Raw genomic sequence first — 13,642 nt, 5'->3', positions numbered from 1 at the left:
AGATGAGGCAGGAGGATCACTTGAGCCCAGGAGTCTGTGGTTGTAGTGAGCTATAATAATGACACTACACTCTATCTGGGGCAACAGAGTGAGATTGTCTCAAAAAAAAAAAAAAATTTAAATTAAATTAAAATTAAAAAGACCACTACTATCCTAATTTTCTGACAAAGATATAACAAAGAATTCATCTACCAGTTGCCCCTCTAACTGTAAGAGTTTACATTTAATTAAATTTAAAAGTATTTGATCAAATTTTCAAACATTTTATCATAATTTTTACTATCATCAATTAACATTTGCTCTGAATCTACTACATGAAAGTATTAAATTCTAAAGAGAATAATCTTGCAAGGCCCCAATCAAATGCCATTTTCACCTAGCCAAATGTAGATCCTATCACCAAAACAGCAATTCTTAAACTTGTCTCAGAGCCCTTTTACACTCTTAAAAATTACTTAGGACTCCAAAGAACTTTTGTCTATGTGAGTTATATCTATTCATATTTAGTATTAGAAATTAAAACCAAAAAATGTTTTAATTAATTCATTTACAAATAATAAACCCTTTACATGTTAACAAACATACATATCTATGAAAAAGTGATCAATCTCCCCCCCAAAAAAATTAGTGAGAAAAATGACACTGTTTTACATTTTTACAAATCTCTTTATTGCCTGGATCCTCACACCTAATTTTATATTCAATCTGCTGCAATATGGTGTTTTGGTTCAAGTATATAAACAGTGGCCTTATACAGATATATAGCTAGAAAAGGGAGAAGTACTTTAATAGCCTTTTCATATAAATGTGAACATTCTTCTCTGACACTCCACCAAAATTCTACAGTGGTAGTTTCTTAAAGATTAGTTGCAATGTGGAATCTAAAAATCATTATCAATTAACTGTTGAAACTTTGTCCCATTAAAATCCACTGGTCTACCTTGCACTTTGAATGGCTCTCTTACCCATTGTACATTGATCATTTGAAGAATATTCATTCACTGAGTTATGTTTTATCAATCAAATGTTGATAAACTTCATTATACCAGATCAAAAAATGAAAAACAAAACAAAAACCTTTATATCTCCACTGCTTTCCTCAGAAATGTCTTGAGATTAAGAAGCTGTAAGCTCACGGTAGCAAATATAAGTTTTCAAAATTCCAATGTTCACATTCTATCTTGAATTTTATCATTTGCAACAAAAACCAATTGTTTTCTTTAAAGTGATGCGCTTACTTTGTTCATTTTTGAGAAAATGTCTAATGTCCTAATAAGAGAAGTCAGTTTTTCAAGGAAAAATTATGAAAAAAGTGAAGCAACTCACAACTCAATCAAACAAGAGTGTCAGAATTTCACTATAATTAAGTAGCCTTTAAAGTTATAACTACTCCCCTGACTTCTTAAACTAGGAATATGAAACTATTTCTTCAATGTTAAGAAGAAAATATCACTACCTACATTACAAATCAGCTGTGAGGCAACAGCACGTGCCAGTGCCAGACCTGTGGAAGATGCTTAACCGTGGGTGAAGATGCGTGAAGCTCCTCTTTGCTATGTTACTTTAATGAATGCCTTCTAGTTTTTTTATTTTTCTACCATTAAAAACCAGGTTGTACCTCCTGCTTCACCTTCTTTCCAACAACTTTTAAGATACTGAATTCCACTCTCTTACGCTATAGAAAACAGGTAAGTAGCATTCAACCATAGGTTACAAAAAGAGGGCTTCAGAAGTAGAGAATCTTTCACAGATTATAAGACACCAATCTTTCTGATTTAGAAGCCTATTCCTATGCCTCTTTAATGTAACCAACCTACATTCATGATTTTCCAAAGATCTGATCCTCAGTGTTATTATTCCAGGCTTCAAAATAATTCTTGTGGTAAAATTATTTGAGCAATCATTCTGAATTTAAACCATCTGTCTGGCATTTACTGAAGCAATTGCCAAAGATATTCTATGCATACAGATGAGATTTTTCTCAACAAAAATGCAAAAATGTTTCCACATCTGTTGTTTTTGTTGATATGTCACCTAGATTAGCAAATTCTTCCCTAGAAAGAAAACAGGCTGAAAACACAGAACATTTTTAATGTACACATGTTTTAATGACTCTATTAAGATTATGCCAGCTTTTCAACCATATTTTCTACTTGCTACTCTCCTACAATTATGTGTGTGTAAATATACATATGCATATGCAGAGAGAGAGAACTTCTGATACTCCAATCAACTGACATTGTGACTTCAGTCCTTAAAATAAAAGATTTTTTAAAAATCATAGATTTAAGTGCATGAAAATTCTAGTTTATCAGATTTTGTATACAGATGTGAAGGAAATTTCCACACAATATCCAAGAATTCTAAAGCATAAAAAGTATATTCAATCCATATTCCAAAAGATAGCTATATCCCAATGTACAGCAAGTAATTATGCCACAGGCACATTTGTTGTTTCTGACTGCCTAGCAGTCCTCTTTTTAGGTACTAGCACAACTGTGTTACTTTCTTTGGCTATCTGCTCTCCCCTCCAAATGCTGTGATGGAATTGCCAATTATACTACCCTGTACACCTCATAGCTTTGTTGTTAAGGGATTGGCACAAAATGCAGTTCTGACAAATCAGAGTAGTCAACCTAGCCACCAGAATAATTGGCCCAGAGATGAGCACAAGGCCTGACTAAGCTGGGTTTGAAAAGTCCCTGCAAAAGATTTTACATTTGACCTTCAGGCTTTTCTCTTAAATATGCGATTATGATGATAAAAGAATAGAGCAGTCAATGTGCTATACCCTGTGTATCAGAATTCTCCAGAGAAATAGACCCAACAGGATATTGGGTCTATTTCTAGACCCAACACACATATTATATATATGGGGAGGGGAAAGAGACTGATTTATTTTTAATATATATTTATTTCAAGGAATTGGCACACACAATCATGGAAGTTTAGCAAATCCAAAATCTGCAGGAAGATCCAGAGAAGAGCTGTAGTTCAAGTCCAAGGGTGGTAGGCTGGCAGAATTCCTTCTTGTTTAAGGGAGGTCAGTCTTTGTTCTACCAATGCTTCTAACCAAACTGGATGAGGCCCACCCACATTATGGAGGGTAATCTGCTTTACTCAAAGTCCACTAACTTCCACATTAATCTCACACAAAAAAACATCTTTGCAGAAACATCCAGAATAATGTTTGAGCAACATTGGCACCATATCCCAGCCAAGTTGACACATAAAATTAACTATCACAAGTTCACCCCTTGTCAACTGTAGACCTATCATCAAATCAGTATAAACAATAGGTTATTTGCTACATTACTTGTTGTCAAGAGGCTGTTGGCAGAGATAGATACACAATCTTTGGCATTAATGACTTTACAATCTGAAGAGAGAAAGACATGCACAAACTCTCATTCAAAGAGAATATTTTACTCTTCCTATTTTATAGTACATAGAATTTCTCTCTACCTGAAATCTAGATCTTCAAAACTTCCTATGGTGAACCAGAATAAGTGTAGGGCTCTATTCTTTGCCACCTCCCTCCCTGGACTTCACAGCAGTTGGTGTCAGTGACTGTTCTGGTACAGAACAGGTATAATGTGAGAAGACCTAGAGACCGAAAGTCAGAAAAAGAGGATATGGTAGACAACTACTATTTTGTCTGCTTGGCACCTCTCCCTAATTCTGGGAATAACAGCATGTCTACCTACCACTTCTTTGGAGGAACTGTTTCTCCTCAGATTTCAACTAGGCAGTTTGGATGGGATCCAATCTGCCCCTGGCCATAAATAACCATGGTCCAAGCCAAGCCACGCCAAGCCAGACTCCTCCTCTGAGATTTTCTCAATTAGAACTAAGGAAAGAAAAACAAGATACTCTAATAAAAAAAAAAAAAAAAAACTAAAAGGCTATGATTCTGGCAATTGCAACTTGTCTACAGCCATGTGGAAGAAATGCATTGCAAGAATGACATAATCATGGAGAGAGAAGCAAGAGATGAGAGACTAGAGAGATAAAACGAAATCCTGATAATCCAACAAGGCCCTGGTTCCAATCATTCCTAATGTCCAAATGAATAAACTCCCTGTGCTTTGGTCTCATGAGCCAGTACATCCCCCTTTGCCTAAGATACTCCCAGTTGGGTTTCTAGCACTTAAAACTAGGAGTTCTGACTAATACACAGGGACTACAGCAGAAAAAAGATAATTAAATGTAAAATAAAATAAAGCCAAATGCATCTAAGAATCATGAGGTAGAAGGACAGGTAGAGTTTAGAAGAAAGGTTTAAAAAAAGGGAGAGAGAACAACTTGCCTTAAAAAAGGAAAGGGAGAGAAAAGGGTCAAAGAAGAGATTCTTGACCTAATTTAGAGAAGAAGTAAAAGAAGGTAAATGTAAGAGGACTTTTATCTGGCCTGTGATCCAGGGAACTGTATGTATAAATATAAATATACACATAGGCATGTTCTTGGAAAGACAGTCTTTTGCTAGATCCTCATAAAGTCACAACTAGTAACAATTAAGGAGGAAGGAGCCTGATGAGATCGTCTACGTTGTAGGAGAAAGCTAGTTATAATGAAGTATTCACTTTTACTAATAATATGAGCAGTTTCTGAGAAAAGACCCCCAGCCATTAGCACCAGGTGTTCTTTTCCTGGACGGCAGAAGGTGTAGGGAGTAAGTCGAATCATTCTAACAGGACTAAATCAATTTTACCTCCAGGTTTGACCTAAATGTAATTTCAGGCTAGTCTAGCTCCTCTCTCAAATCTCCTTCTACTTAATCATTTATAACTAAATTGTCTTTTAAAAGTTTTATCAATTTTTTCCTCCACATTTACTTTGTCCAAAACTCTCTAAGACAAATTGGGTGCCTGGATACCTTGAAATTATGGCAAAATTTGGTGCAAGTGTACATTTCTTAAGAAAAAAGTTCACAGTTTTCATCAAATTCTGAGAGTTTTGTGAATTTCTGAATACCTAACTAGTCAATCAAATAAAAACAAATTTAAAAACTATTATTCTCTCCTATGTAGATTAAGGAGAGAGACTTGATAAAAAGATGACTTTAGAAAGTAGAAACAGAAGGTGGAGATTTCAAGATGTTATTCAGGGGAGGAAAATACAAAGAAAGGGAAGTTCAAGGACACTACATAGTTTAAATACTTCACAATTTTGCCTAAATGCGGCTTTGTTTTTTCACAATCCTGTTTCAAGTTGATTTATAAACCAGAAACAGTCAAACTACTGTCACCAAAAAAAAAAAAAAATCACTGTTGATTTTGTCACTCCCAGGGATTTCACTAAAATATTACTGAAATAAAATTCAATTTTAATACAAATAACTCTCCATTATGTGGACATGGTGATCATTTTGGTGGATTTTTTTAATCCTTTTTCTTTCCTTCTTACTCCCCTTTAGTACATGCTATGCTCAAAGTAAAGGATAAGTAAGAGAACGGAATGGAACTAAAACACTAATCAATCCATATTACTAGTTATTCGGGCTAAGGTTACAGAGTAAGGAAAAGATTAATGAGGGAAGTGATAAAAACTAACAGCTATGTTATATTCCATCTGCAGATTTCACATTAATACAGTACCTGTACATAGGCAACATTTATTAAGGGCTTACTGCAAATATATTCAATTTCTTATAAATCTATTTTTATATTGAGTCTTTTTTCCTTTTAGTTATTTAAATTAAATGTCAGTTCTGTTTTACCAGCTTTTTCATTTTTATTGTCTGAAGATTAAGTCACCAGATACACCTACTTTGGCCATCTCAAAATAGTCAATTCTTTTTTTTTTTCAAGAGTGAAGTACTGTTAATACCAGGTTATGCATTCTGGGGCAGGGAGGTCTTGAAAACCCATAATCTGGCAGTAACTCAGCCAGCCAGCCTTCTAAAGCAAAGCCAGTTGCTTTGATTAAGTAGTGTTCTGTCAGCCACATTTATGAATGATCCTACTTCAGTTTCTGTGCAAAAAATACATCTTACCCTTTCAGACAGAAGGGATGTGAAGAAAAAAATCGTATTACAAAATCTACTAATTAATAATTATTATAAAGAGTAACACAAAGCTCACCTTTGCACTCAAATAAGTAAAGGTGTTGCTTTATACTTTCTAAAAACATTTTTAATAACTTTGAAAAGTGTTTAAAAATCCAGTAACCACTTAAAATTTTTATATTCTGTGACTAATGGATGTAAGAAGTATTTAGAATACCTTTCAATATATATAAACTAAAACACTGAATAGAAAAATCTATGGGGATCCTTTTGTAGTTCATAAGCGTGATGATTGGGTTTTCACGCGCATGCGTGAGATGTGCCTCCCTCAAACCTTGTTACGACATCGGCACATTACCCGTCTGACGTGAAAAACAAAAAAAAAAAGAAAAATCTATGGGATCTTACAGAGCAGTAAGATCCTTACACTTGTGCTTGCTAAGTCTAATCTCTAAGATGACCTATATATATGTGACTAAGCAGTGAACAGAAGCAATGTAGTGCCAAGTGCCCCTTTTTGTGCCAGAAACACACACAAAAGGGATTTCACTTAAACCTAACGACTCTTAAATTCCACTTCTAGAAGTGAAACAACTGGGGCTCAGAGATTAAGTGGCTTTCCCAAAGATCAGCAAAGCAGCAGCACACCCAAAATCTGAAAATCTACATTGGTTCTAACACAAGTTCAGTCCACAGTCCTCGCATAGTCCTAAATAAAAAAAAAAAAAAAAAAAAAAAGTAAAATAAACAACAATTATACTAGTGGTCAAAAGAAAAATTCCAACCTACAAATAGGTTGCTTTCTAAGGCAAGTGAACTTCAACCAAACTTTGCCAAAGAAAATTATGAGTACTGAGAATTAGGTTTTCAGACAAAAATCACCAAAACTCATTCAAGCAGAAGTCACAAGTACTAAAAAAGAAAAGAAAAAGACTGAAAAATCTCCTAAGATTCCTAACTTGAGAAATGCTCTAAACAATAAAGGAATTAGGAAGTTTATGGTGAGGCTGGGCAGGTAACAAAGTAGCATTTTAGAAAATTTTAAGAAAGCTAAATAATGACTTCACTGGTTCCAGGAGTCTTGGGTGCAGCGTGGGGAGGACTTAGCAGAAAAATCTATGGACTGTGGGCAAGGGTCTGGATGAAGGGGACATTCATTACCAGCTGCTGCTTTACAAAGCCAATGTATACTCATTTTAGATTCGGCGCCATATATGTGGAAACAGACTTAGGAAAATCTCTAACATTACAACAAAAAGGACATTACACCTAATCCTGAATTAGCCAGAAAATCTAATTAATCTAAAAAACCACACTCCTCAACCATTCTTCTTGATTGAAATTCTATTTTTAATAGATTTTTTTCAATATTCCCTATAGTGAAATATGATTTCAACTTTGTAAATATATATGTATGTATATGTACTTAAAATTTATATTTTTAAATACAATAAATGTCTATATTAGCAGTCCACACAATTTAGGACTAAATACCTAAAAGAAATACTCAAATGATTTTCAATTAGAAATAAAGCTTTAGTCTATAAATTGAAGAACTGATTCTGTGAACTCAATATGCTATGATAGTAACACCCTGAAATGTTGGTTGATGAGTTATTTCACACATAAATTTTCCAAATTAATTCAAGATTAGGCTTCAAATGACAGAAATGCATTAGTTTATCACTGTCAGTGAAGAAACTCTTTCTACAAATATATCTGCCAATATAAAAAGCTAATACAGAATATAATTTAAATATTTCTAGATTCATGGCCATCGTAAAAACTCATCACAGGCCAGGCACTCACGCCTGTAATCACAGGGCTTTGGGAGGTCTAGGTGGTAGGATCACTTGAGGCATACAAAATAAGATCGTTTGGATAGCCCAGTTAAAGAAAGCAAACTTGTGATTTAAATACCTCTCAAAAAGAAATCTCTAGGCCCAGAAAGATTCAATGGAAAACAATACTAAATACTAAAACAATACTAAATACTAAAGAATCACCGCAAATTCTATATATTCTCTCACATGAAACAGAAAGGAACACTTCCTCATTCATTTTATGATATCCTGATATCAACAGCAGATAAAGTACACAAAACTACAGACCAATATATCTCATGGATACAAAATTTAACAGACAGAATTCAACACTATATAAAAAGAATAACCAAATGAGATCATTGACTTGACCATAACCAAATGAGGCATATTCTAGGAAAGCCAGGTCAGTGTTTGAAAATCAATCAATACAACCCACTACATTAATAGGCTAAAAAAGAAAACTCACCTGGTCCTATCAATTGATGCAGAAAAACATTTGACAAAATTCAACATCCACTCGATTGGAAAAAGAAAAACCACTCAAAAAAACAATAACAGAAGAAAACTTCCCCAACTGGATGAAAAACATCTACAAAAAACATACACTTAAAAGTATACTTGAGGCCTTGGGCTCGAGGGGTCCAGCAGCCGCGCGCCGCCGCCACTTCCCTGAGCGCCCGCCATGAACCGCAAGAAGCTGCAGAAGTTGACGGACACCTTAACTAAAAATTGCAAGCATTTTAATACATTTGAAGTGAATTGTCTTATAAAGTTATTTTATAATTTGGTGGGAGAAGGCGTAGAGCGGCAAGGAACAACCATTGGACTAGATCGTAATGCATTTCGAAACATCCTGCACGTGACATTTGGAATGACTGATGACATAATAATGGACAGAGTATTCCGAGGTTTTGATAAAGACAATGATGGCTGTGTAAATGTAACGGAGTGGGTTTGCGGATTATCACTGTTTCTTCGAGGATCTTTGGAAGAAAAAATGAAATATTGCTTTGAAGTGTTTGATTTGAATGGTGATGGATTCATTTCAAAGGAGGAAATGTTTCACATGTTGAAGAACAGCCTTCTCAAACAGCCATCTGAAGAAGACCCTGATGAAGGAATTAAAGATTTGGTCGAAATAACACTTAAGAAAATGGATTATGACCATGACGGGAAGCTGTCTTTTGCAGACTATGAACAAGCTGTGAGAGAAGAGACCCTTCTACTGGAAGCTTTTGGACCATGTCTACCTGATCCAAAGAGCCAGATGGAATTCGAAGCCCAAGTATTCAAGGATCCACATGACTTCAATGATATGTGAACATTGCTGTATTGTCTCAAGTAAGGAAAACAGGAGGCACATATGCTACTGTTTAGTTTTTCTACTTAGCCCAGAAAAATGATGTTGAATTTGTGTGTGTGTGGTGGGGGGGTAGTGCACTTACATATCTTATTTAACTCTAGTGTAAGGTGTGAGTAAAACAGATGGAAGACAAGAAGTTCCTTGTTAGATGTTGGGTTCGGCGAGACAGGCTAACATTGCTAGAGACATTTTATCATGGATTATCTCTTGAAGCACAAGCTGTGTGCTTAATAATCATGAATTATTAAGACAAATGTTCTTCATGTGAGAAAGAAGTGGGAAAATCATCGAAACTACTGGATTTCCTTTGAAACAATAAATAAGATGGCATCAAAAGAAAAAAAAAAGTATACTTGATGGTGAAACATCAAGGCAGAAGCTGAGGTTCGTCCACACTCCATGTTCAAGAGAGACAGATGGTGGGCTGGAACCGCGCCTTCGCAGTCAATATGTGCAGGCCCCTTTTCATCAGGTACTGCATTTACTTCGATCGTAAGAGACTAAGCAACCCCAACTTCAAGAACAGCCCTCAAAAACGAAGAAAGAAATAGAAGCTTGCCTAGGAAAGAGCTGAACTTTACAAGTTACCTGACCTTAAAGAGGCTGAAGCTGTTCAGAAATTCTTCCTTGAAGAAATACAGCTCAGTGAAGAGTTACTAGTTCAACGTGAATATAAGAAGGTCGTGGACCATCTTACAAATATAACTGCTGTGTGGACAGCCACAGCGCTTACTGTAGGTATTACAGCAAACTCTTCCACCGCCAATGTTCCAGATGCTTCTGACTGAGCTCCCGACAACTAGGCAGAGAATTCTAAGTGCTCAGGACTTAGCTGAAGATGATGTGCTGTGACAAACAAATGTCAACATAATAAAATCTCAGTTAAAAATATTATTTTAATTCTTAAATCAGAAGTTGAGCAGCTCTGGGGGAATAAGGGCAAATGTGCTATCCTACACTGAAATCTACCAAAGTTAATGTTTATATAGATCCATTTGTCTGTTTTATTTATTTTTCCCAGTGAAAAGTATATTTTCATAGAGAGTTTTCTATTTTACAAATACACTATGAGTTACTGGGAAAAAAAGGAGGCTGAACAAACTGAAAATCAATAATTTCTTGGACCCATCAGAGGACTGAGGTCGCATGGCAAACTACTGCCCCAAAATTTGGAGAGAGAGGCAAATCCAGAGACACAGAGGAGATCTACTTACCCAGGAACAGAAAGTACTGGAGCTATAAACTGGTAGGAACACGTAAATAGTAATTCTAATGAATTGCCAGGAAGGGAGCAACAGTCTTGAAAGGGACCCTACACTTTCGTGGGTTTTACTTCCCAAAATACCACTAGCTTCTCACCGTAAAGAGCCAAGACCCATGGCTCTGACAGGGGGAGGGGAAAAAACAACCACTGTGTAATAAGCCCAAATTGTTTTCAAAGACTTACTTTCTAGGGTAGAAGACCTTACCAGAGCCTTATCCAATCTGGAGAAAGGACAATTCCCAGACTCTATCCACTCTATTTAGCCTTCCTGTCTCATTCAAGGGAAGCCAAGAAATACTTGTAAATTGCACAGCTCAATGACTTCACAGCTCAATGACATAAGACACACTAAAAGACTGAGATTTAATCTTAAGATTACAGAACACTACCTCTTCCCCCACACTTTCCCACCACACCAACAGGGTTCCAGTACACTAACAATGAATTGCCAGGGAAATAGGTACAAGCAGCAGATGTGAAGAAGGGGCTCTTAGGCCCCAAAACAACAGACAAAAACACTGATACTGGAAGAATTTAAAACCTCTGGTACCTACAACACAGAAAACATTAAAGACAGTCCAGTTTCTAGCCAGATTAACCTACTACCTCACACTAGAGGTCTACTTATTTCAGTTCCTATTACTTGATACAACATGTCTGGCTTTCAACAGAAAAGTACAAGGCAAGTCGAAAGGCAAGGAGAAAACGCAATATGAAAAACAAAGAAAGCATCAGAATCAAACTCAGATATGGCACAGATGTGGGAATTATCAGACAGGGAATTTAAAATAACTACCATTAATATGTTAAGGGGCATAAAGGAAAAAGTAGATATTAATAACATGCAAGAAAAAATGAGTAATGTAAGCAGAGAGATAAAAAAAATCTTAAGAATCAAAATGAAATGCCAGAAGTTAAAACACTGTGACATAACAGAAAATGCCTTTCATGGTATGATCAATAGGAGGTGGCTGGAGAAAGAATCAGTGATCTTGAAGATATACCAAGACAAACTTCCCAAACCGAAAGTGGGGTAAATACTTAAAAACCTACCACATTCAAACTGCAGAAAACTAAATAGGAAAGAAAATCTGGAAAGAAGGCAGAGGAAAAAACACCTTAACTACAGAGGAACAAGGATATAAGAATTACAGACTACTTCTCATCAGAAACCACACAAGTAAGGTTGAGAGTGTAATGAAATATTTCAGGTGTTGAAAAACAAATCACCAACTAGATTTTTATATCCAAAGAAATTACGCAGCAAAATAAAGCAGAAATAAACACAATTTCAAGAAAGATCAAATAAAACTGAGGGAATTCAGCACCACCATACTTTCCCTGCCAATGTTAATATTGTTAGGAAGGCATTACTCCCCAAATTGATCTACAGACATAAAGCAATCCCTGTAAGGACCTCAGGTGGTTTCTCAGGCAATTGACAGACTGATTCTAAAACTCTCCTGGAATTACAAAGGGCATAGAATAGGCAAAACACTCTTGAAAAAGAACAATAAAGTAGGAGGACTAACACTTTCAATTTTAAAACTCACTACATAGCAAGAGTAAACAAGAGTCTAACACATGCATAAGCATAGATATATAGATCAATAGACTAAAACTGAGAGGGCAGAAATGAATCGATGTGTCAATGTGTCTATGGTCAACTGATTTTCAACAAGTGTCAAGACCATTCCATGAGGTAATCTTTTCAACAAATGGTGCTAGGAGGGAGGGAGAGGAGGGAGAGGAGGGAGAAGAAGGAGAGGAAGGAAGGAGAGGAAGGAGAGGAAGGAGAGGAAGGAGAGGAAGGAGAGGAAGGAGAGGAAGGAGAGGAAGGAAGGAAGGAAGGAAGGAAGGAAGGAAGGAAGGAAGGGAGGGAGGGAGGGAGGGAGGGAGGGAGGGAGGGAGGGAGGGAGGGAGGGAGAGGTAAAGGAGGGAGGGAGGGAGGGAAGGGGGAAGGGAAGGGGAGAAGGGGGAAGGGAAGAGGGAGAAGGAAGGGGAAGAAAGGAAAGGGAAAAGGAAAGAAGAGGCCTGGCGTGGTGGCTCATGCCTGTAATCCTAGGACTCTGGGAGGCCGAGGTGGGAGGATTGCTTGAGCTCAGGAGCTCAAGACCAGCCTGAGCAAGAGCAAGACCCAGTCTCTACTAAAAATAGAAAAAAATTAATCAGCCAACTAAAAATACATAGAAAAAATTAGCCAGACATGGTGGCGTTGTAGTCCCAGCTACTCGGGAGCTGAGGCAGGATGATTGCTTGAGCCCAGGAATTTGAGGTTGCTGTGAGCTAGGCTGACGTCATGGCACTCACTCCAGCATGGGCAACAAAGTGAGACTCTGTCTCAAAAAAATAAATAAATAAAAATAAAAAATATATATAGAGAGAAAAAATTAGCCAGCATGGTGGCACGTGCCTGTAGTCCCAGCTACTCCAGAGGCTGAGGCAGAAGGATCGCTGGAGTCCAGGAGTTTGAGGTTGCTGTGAGCTAGGCTGACACCACAGCACTCTAGCCTGAGCAACAGAGTGAGACTCTGTCTCTCAAAAAACAAAACAAAACAAAACAAATAACTTCTATAAGTAAAAGGGTGTTATCAAGCCAGTCATGGTGGCAGACACCTGTAATGCCAGCTGCTCAGGAGGCTGAGGTGGAAGAATTGCCGAGCCCAAGAGTTTGAGGCTGTAATGCATCGTGACTGCATCTATGAACAGTCACTGCATTCCAGATTGGGCAACAAAGCAAGACCCTGTCTTTAAAAGAAAAAGGGGAGAGGGCCATTATCAAAAAAATGAAAAGACAACTACTCAATTGGAGATAAAAGAAAATATTTGCAAATCATATACATGATAAGGGACTTGTATAAAGAACTCTTATAGGCCGGCACAGTGGCTCATGCCTGTAATCCTAGCACTCTGAGAAGGCTGCAGCTGGAGGATTGCTGAAGGTCAGGAGTTCAAAATCAGTCTGAGCAAGAACGAGATCCCATTTCTACTAAAAATAGAAAGAAGTTAACTGTACACCTAAAAATATACAGAAAAAATTAGCTGGGCATGGTGGCTCATGCCTGTAGTCCCAGCTACTCAGGAGACTGAGGCAGAAGGATCATCGCTTGAGCCCAGGAGTTTAAGGTTGCTGTGAGCTAGGCTGACACCATGGTACTCTAGCCTGGGCAACAAAATGAGAC

The 13,642-nt window shown here is 37.0% G+C and overlaps 2 protein-coding genes, 1 non-coding gene and 1 pseudogene across 4 annotated transcripts in view; 3 read left to right on the top strand and 1 right to left on the bottom strand.

Moving 5' to 3' along the window:
• ARHGAP12 (Rho GTPase activating protein 12) overlaps positions 1 to 13,642 on the bottom strand; it is a 134,830-nt gene that overhangs the window by 110,622 nt on the left and 10,566 nt on the right. The window lies entirely within an intron of this gene.
• LOC142864696 (small nucleolar RNA U13) lies at positions 6,272 to 6,375 on the top strand. The gene has a single exon (XR_012915045.1). It is a non-coding gene; the product is annotated as a small nucleolar RNA U13 (small nucleolar RNA).
• Positions 8,016 to 9,543, top strand: LOC105881724 (calaxin). Its single transcript, XM_012783577.2, has 2 exons — positions 8,016 to 9,174; positions 9,298 to 9,543. The coding sequence occupies exon 1, from the start codon at positions 8,516 to 8,518 to the stop codon at positions 9,152 to 9,154; it is 639 nt and encodes a 212-aa protein (XP_012639031.1). The 5' UTR covers positions 8,016 to 8,515; the 3' UTR covers positions 9,155 to 9,174; positions 9,298 to 9,543.
• On the top strand, positions 9,599 to 10,121 carry LOC105881725 (mitochondrial import receptor subunit TOM20 homolog; annotated as a pseudogene).

Source organism: Microcebus murinus, chromosome 25 (assembly GCF_040939455.1).
Source record: "Microcebus murinus isolate Inina chromosome 25, M.murinus_Inina_mat1.0, whole genome shotgun sequence".
NCBI lineage: Eukaryota > Metazoa > Chordata > Mammalia > Primates > Cheirogaleidae > Microcebus > Microcebus murinus.
This window is presented reverse-complemented; position numbering and strand designations above follow the sequence as displayed.